This window comes from Corvus brachyrhynchos, unplaced genomic scaffold (assembly GCF_000691975.1).
Source record: "Corvus brachyrhynchos isolate BGI_N302 unplaced genomic scaffold, ASM69197v1 scaffold142, whole genome shotgun sequence".
Classification (NCBI taxonomy): Eukaryota; Metazoa; Chordata; class Aves; order Passeriformes; family Corvidae; genus Corvus; species Corvus brachyrhynchos.
The window spans coordinates 891,723-898,957 of record NW_008237226.1 but is presented as its reverse complement, the minus strand read 5'-3'; the positions used below and the strand labels follow the sequence as shown (position 1 = coordinate 898,957).

The 7,235-nt window shown below is 39.4% G+C and overlaps 1 protein-coding gene across 1 annotated transcript in view; it reads right to left on the bottom strand.

The window, feature by feature from the left end:
- Positions 1-7,235, bottom strand: part of CUBN (cubilin) — a 143,939-nt gene that overhangs the window by 33,165 nt on the left and 103,539 nt on the right. Inside the window, exons 51-53 of the mRNA XM_008629880.2 lie at positions 5,198-5,350; positions 4,235-4,356; positions 2,191-2,416 (exon numbers count right to left, since the gene is read on the bottom strand). Coding sequence (XP_008628102.1) covers positions 2,191-2,416; positions 4,235-4,356; positions 5,198-5,350 — 501 coding nt within the window. The remainder of the gene's footprint in view (positions 1-2,190; positions 2,417-4,234; positions 4,357-5,197; positions 5,351-7,235) is intronic.

Genomic DNA, 7,235 nt, shown 5'->3' with positions numbered 1-7,235 from the left:
GACCCTTTGCTCCCAGGGAAGGAGAAGGGCCTCTGTTCTTAGAGATGAAATGCTCCCAGAGATGGGTGAAGAGAACTTTTGTTTCTGAATGGCTCAACCTTAAAATTGTACCCCAAAAACTTCAAGAGTGGACCCTCGAAAGCAGTTGTGGGAAAAGCTGCAAGTCGGGGAAGGGACTCGCATGCGAGCAGAGAACCAACCCGGGCGGCTGTCTCGTGATAATGTTTTCATAGCATGGGCAAGAGAGACTCCTCTTCCTGAATGGACTGAACAAGGTTATTATGGATGTGGTAAACAGACTGAACATCTGAAGGGTTTTCTTTTTACATTGTCAGTGGGAGAAAGGCGGAAGGTGGGGGGAGGAGAAGTGTTCTGAAGGTGTGGTATGATCTTTTTTTCCTCTTCTTTTAGGTCTGTTAATAAACTTCTTTATATTCTTTCAAGTTTGGTGCCTGCTTTGCGTTTCTCCTAACTCTTATCTCACAGAAGGTAAACAGTAATGAGTATTTTAGACCAAACCACTACAATACTCCTGGCAATTTGAAGTGAATATTGCTTTGAAAGAGTGCAGGGGTCACAAATACATCTGAGACTGTGTTGATTCCTCCCCACACCCCACTGCATGCACATTGTGACAGCCATTCAGAAAAGCACTCTAGGGAAAAAAACAATCCACTGTTATATCCTTTTTTCTTCTCACTCTGCAACATGCAAATATTGCAGTTCCACATGTGAATCTATTCAAGCTACATCCGTTTACCCAGGGCAAAATGGTGACTTCCCTGGTCCAGGCAGCCCTGTGGATCTCAGTGGAATTATGGGGAGGGCTGAAAAACATGCCTTTAAAAATTGCTAACAGTTTCATTTATAAAGGGGAATAGCTGGTCATGGCTCTGTGGCAGCTCATGTTTTTATACATAAAAAGTTTAGTTAATTTGAAACATATTTGCAAATACCATGCCAAGAATAATTTACTAGGGCTATGCGTACAGTACTAGAAACCCCTTATTATTTCAGATGCAATGTAGTAAAAGGATGAATAAAGAGCAAAAAAAAAAGGGTTTGTAACATCCTACTTTTTCCTCTTAATTGAAAAAATATATAATAGCTTTAAAAGGAAGATTTTATTTTTCGTTCTTCTATGTTAGAAATGGCAAATGTGTTTAGAAGGATGTGAAGCCAAGTTTTGGTCACACATACAGAATGTGTGACCCACAGATTCTCAGTGAACAAATGAGAAGAAAGCTGAAGAAAGTAAATTAGGTATATATAGAAAAGAAAACTTTCACAGAGAGAATACTGCCTATGCACATGGCAGGTATAGGCTAATGTCTACTACACCATTGAAGAGTAGGCTTCATTGCACATGAAATCTCAGGGACATCAGGGAATGGTGTCAAAAACTTGCTAAAGTGACTGTATATTCATGCAAGCACAGAGTATTGATATGCTTAAGAAGACACTCCATCAACTAACTGTGTGAATACAGCTACATCATTAGTGGACAGAAAGCTGATCAGGATCTGCCAGAAGGTTTGCAGCTGGAGTTGACACTAGGAAGCATATGCCAGCTCTGTACTGAGGTAGGATGGCATGGTGATTTCTGCCCTGCCACCATCTGCCACATCTACACATGCCTTTAGTCCTTTAGTGACTTCCTGAAGCATACTGCACAAATGGTGAGCTGCCTTATTTGTTTTTTGTAATCCAGAGTGATGATGATTTCAAGAGAAAGAAGATAGCTTTGAGAAATGTACCATTCAATCCTGCATGTATACTGCCATCAAAAGTGTACCAACATCTTCATCACAGTGCAAGAGTTCTAGGCTCTTGTCATATGTGCGCTTTGAGAAGTTCTGTCTGCCTCTCTGTTTTGGAACTCACTTCTTCCTAGTTTTAAGTGTTTAAACCAAATCAAACTGTGGAACAATTGTTATTCATGAAGTGAAATGTCTCATAGTCCTTGACAATAGATACCACTGCTGGGAGGGTAATGGTAATGGTATCAATTTACAGCCATCAAGAAACTGCCAGTAGGAGGCTTAAAAAGTACAAAATCTATCCAAATTTGAATTCTTTGTGTGAGATCAGAAAGCACTAGATTAATACTTGAATTTTTTAGTACTGGCTTCTTTCAGGGATCCTGAAGATGATGGCATGCATTTCTTTTGTTCTTTAACGCAAACTTACCTAAAGATTCTGCTGTCCATGTTGCATAAAAGCCACCTCCTTGAACTGAGTGATCAGAGTTAAAGATGACGACTAGCTTGTTGGAACCAGACCGAATAGTCCCAGGTGAGGTGTTTCCACAATACTTTCCTATGACAGGAGACCCTGGAGAGCCACCATTCAGGATAGTAACAGAATCCCACTTACAAAGTGAATGGTTTTCAACGTGGAAAGCTGTAAAAGTAAGCTGCAACATACAAAGGTGACATTCAGTTCCTAAAACCAGTCACTCTAGGGGAGGGTTTAGAGCAATTTCAGACAGATCCTGTAGCCATCATGGCACAATAATTTGTGGGTGCACTCAGAAGTCTTCTTCATGATGCTTTCCTGCAAGTATTGATTGGAATCTTGCCACTACAAGTAACAGCAGCTACTTAGCTTGAAGAAACAAGTGGAAGAGGAATTAATATGTTCAAAACTGGCATTATTGTGACTTTAACATATTTTGAAACTAAGTATGTGCTTCAAAACAGTGTTGAATATGTATAGGTGTTGAACCACTTTCCTGCACTCAGTTTCTGTTCATGAAATGTAAGTAGCTATGCAAGCAGAAGGCCTTGAATTTTTTTCTTCCTATTATTTCAAATCAATATACTAACATCTGCTAAAAATAATATTAGTTTCCACCAAAACAGAAACAGTTCCACGGTTTGTTCCTGCGGGCCTGGATGCATTGCATAAACAGACTGGGCTGGACAGGCAGCCTCTGAGCCTGTCTGCCTCCCACACTGATGTCATTTGTCCTTGGAGAGATATGCTCACAGGTGGGATTTTCAGTTCAAACATTCAGATTGCTGATCCTGTAGACTCCTGGTTTGTTGATGCTGAAATATTGATGTACACTAGTTACTGCCTGGCTCTGTTTCCATCAGTTTTGGGGTTTTTAAACCAGTTTCAGGAGCAGGATCTTTGTAGAAAAGTTTAGCAAATACACAGTATTTTTTCCTGTACCTTTTGTGTGTCTTCATTTCCAAAAGAACCTGTCTAAGACTAAATAAAAATTTAGCTGCAATAGTTTAAATTCAAAACTTTGCCAGCAACTGAAACTGGCAGCTTATACTGGAAAAAATTAGTCTGCCTTCACTGAGAGTGCAGCTACTCAGTTCTTTCAAAACCGAAATCTGCTTTCATCTGATTAAAATTAGTTCTGCTTTAAACTAGTTTGTGGATTAAATAGAAATCTTGTGTTCTACTAAAATAATCCTGTATTCCCTGAAATAAGTACATAGGCAGTGGTCAGAATACCATGTAGCAGAATAATTAGGACTATGGGTTTGCATTTCTAACCTTCGGAGTTGTAAGCAAGGAAAACATGATAGGGAAATTAGTGAAAGACACTACATATGAAAATCTGCAATGTGTTTTCACAAAACTGCTTTTCTGACCTGAACCATAAATGTCACTGATTGGATCTGTGCTTGCAAGAATCAGTCAAATAATTCAGTGAATTAAGTTTTGCACTGCTTGGCCATAAAGGTGCTTAAATTGGTCTGTCAGGAGTTTGACTCAAGAAAGTAGCACCTCAGGCAGACTTTTAATACTTATTGGGAAATAAGAGCAACACTTTATTGATGTACCTTGTACCAGAAATCATATTATGTTCCAGATTAACCAGTAACACACAAAAGTAACTTTCTAGTGGCTTGAAACTTTCCAGCAGAGAAGAAAAACCTTCAGCCTCATTTATTTTCATGACAGTGAGAATATCAAAGAACATCTAATAAAATTAGTTATTTCAGCTTTGTAAACATAGAAAGTCATCATTTAAAGGAGAATTCAGTGCCGTGTTTAGGGATCAAGTTATCCTAGGATCTTTCTGCTTTTCAGAAAGAACTATCTGGTTTTGTTGTGCTATCTTCATTCCCTCTTTTAGGTAAAGTCAATGGGAAGATATTTCATTCCTCCACATTTCTGACTTTCCAAATTTTCTCAAATCTGTTCTTCAAAACTCAGAAGGTACTTCTCACACTGTCTGCTGTGCACACAATTGTGACATGTTACTCACAGTGATGGTTTCACCTTCAGGGGCTTCCAACACCCAGGAGCAGCGATTCAGATTGCTGTAAGGCTCTGGGTAGTTAGGGCTTGAGATAACTCCCCTTTCACCTGACTGTATACCACCACAGGCTGAAAAAAAAAAGTAACATTCCAATATGTTTTTGGAACTGAACACTATAATCAAATGAATGAAAGATTTTTCAGCTTGTAATAGTACTGAAATATATTTAAGTTGTACTGATAGAGACAAAAAAGAACAATTTATCTGGGAAATTCCAAGTTTTAAAATCTTTGTCATTGAATAGTGAGTAAAAAGATGCAATGACCTTGAAACTTTGCATTTATTCTGATACTTAATATAACACTGCAAAACCTTTGCCAGCTGATACATCTGCCTCTCCACCTTATCTTCCCTTTATCTCACTCTTAAGCCAACCAGTACCATTCTTGGACCAACACAATGAAGCCAAAAAGTTTCTGATGTGTCTAGATAAGCCCAAGGGCTAAATTCAGCTGTGACAGGAAGACTAGTTGTTTGGGCACCTAAATGGCAAAGTAGTGTAATTTGCAGTGATACAGCTTCAAGTGGATTTCAAAATGTGTGCAAAGGTTCAAGCAGCAGAATGCATTTCAGCTCTGCTAGCACTCCAGAGACCTATTTGAAGTAAGTCAAACTTGGCTGGTATTACCTGTTACATCCCTATTCCCAAGAGCAACCAGCTGTTCTGAGTGTTGCACAGCATTGCAAAAACTCAAAACGTGGTTTGGGGAATGGCAACAGTGAGGCAGAAAATAAATCCGAGAGTTCAACGCTTTAGAAGGATATAAATATTAGCAAGCACTGTGTAGCTTTTGAGGACCTCTTTGAGAGTTGATCCCATCATGACTATTCTCCGTATCACCAAATGACTAGCAACATTCCCCAGGAGTGCCTCAGTGAGCCAAGGCAGCAGTCTATCAAGCCATTTACCTTCAAAGGTGTAATGGGCCAAGAATCCTTTATCTTCTCTGTTTTCATCACTTACAAAGTGTACCCACACCTGGGGGGCAGCTATAACTAGTGGCACAGATGGTGCAGACTGACCACAAAGCCTGGCTATTAGCTCTCCATCAGCATCCCCTAAATAAAGAAAGTAAAAAAATATAAACACAACACTTTTTGAGTCCTAAAAGAGCGACAATAACATAAAGGAATAGTGCAAACATGCAATTCATTGTGTTTTGACAAGAAAACAGAGAAGAGTACATATCACACAGTAACTGATTATTTGTTATAGATATGAGCAGAGTGTTGCAGTTCATTGCTGAGATCTAAATCTTGGCAACAAAAAAGTTCACTCCAAAGCTATATTAATGATCCTTTTATTATCCTGGGCTCCTTTTCTCCCCGTCATGCCATCCTGCACACTTTCATATGTCATATCAGACACACAGAAACCTCACTGTTCTGCCCCAAAACTACAGATCTTTTGGGGCAGAACAGTGGAAAGAGATGGCCTAAAGACCGTATCACATGGACACCTATTGAACCTTTGTTTTTGTGAAATCCTCATTAATGTCAACAGGGATTTTGAGTTTTCTGCTATATAGAGATGTGCACGACCCATGAACAAGCTGTCATCACTGTATTAATAGTGGGCATCTCAAAAGAATTTTGCACATCTCAGCTCCATTTGGGGTCTCTTGGGTAACTTAAAGTTGAATTAGACCTTTCCCTAACTACGTATCTGCTGTATCAAGGGTCTTAAAGAGCACCTGCCTGAGTGTAGTGGTATTCTGCACTGCTGCATCTCATTGCTCATTAAATCTTACTTGTCAGCATACACAGATGAATGAGGGTATTCTGCTTTTGACACCAGACTAGCTGTGAAACTGGAGTTCCATTATTAGTGCTGAAATGAACACTACTATTTAGATGACAAAACTGTGTAGAACAAAGCAAGACTACACTTTCTTCCCTTTTCTTTGATTGTATTGCCTGCAGGCCTGAGGTTCACAATAAAGTGAGAGTAGCAGGAATGGATGAGTAACACAGCAGAGACATTTTACTATTTCTCTCTTTGAGTTTTCTTTCTATTATTTCCCAGCTCCAGTGCATACATGGGAGAGAACTGCTAGGCTACAGAGCTATGCAGGCTCTGGCTCTACACAGGACAAACTGATCTTATACAGCCAAGAGCTCTTGCTCAAATGAGTGCAGATATGGATGTGACAGATTCCCACTTTACCTTTTCACATGTTTCAGAAAGCATTTCCTGGTAAATTAAAACCTGCTCTCTCTGGGACTCACATGTACAGCCTTTCTGTGAAGAAAACAGCTGCAGCTTTCATACTACACTTGGCAATAGCAGAATGACATTCATATGACATTTCCAGTTGCTTGCTCTTGTGGATAGATAAAGATGCTCAAATATGCAGGGATATTACTGGTGCATTAATCCTGTGATTTTTTTTTTCCTTTTAAATGCTTTAGTCTCTGTTTTGCAATGCATTCTCACAGGAAATATGGATTTCTTTTTGGAGAATCATCTTATAGAACACAAAAATGGGTCTGAAGTGGGCCTGCAGTCCAGAGGCTATGAATAATTAAAACATTCTTTACTCCATTCCTGATGTCCCTGGAGACATTTCAGGACCAGGCAGAGAATGGGGAGTGGACCAAATAAATTGTTTTGACGGCTGCAAATGCCATCTCTCAAGGAAGATTAAGTGAAATTCATATTGTCCCTTGTAAAGAGAGAGTCAGGTGAGTATTGCAAACAGCAAAACTATTTATCCCCCCAAGATGTCTATACAGTTTTCCATTTTCTCCCCTGAAAGAACAGGTGACCAAATCCATGCATCCATCACTCTGGCAGTGAAATCCCACTTCTGATTGTGGATGCAACATGGGAGGCATGATATGAAAACTCTCAAATGTACAGATTCTACAACAGCCACTCCCTGCAAATATATATGAACCAGATTTGGCACAAACACAGTTGTACAACCAGAATCTTGATAGATTT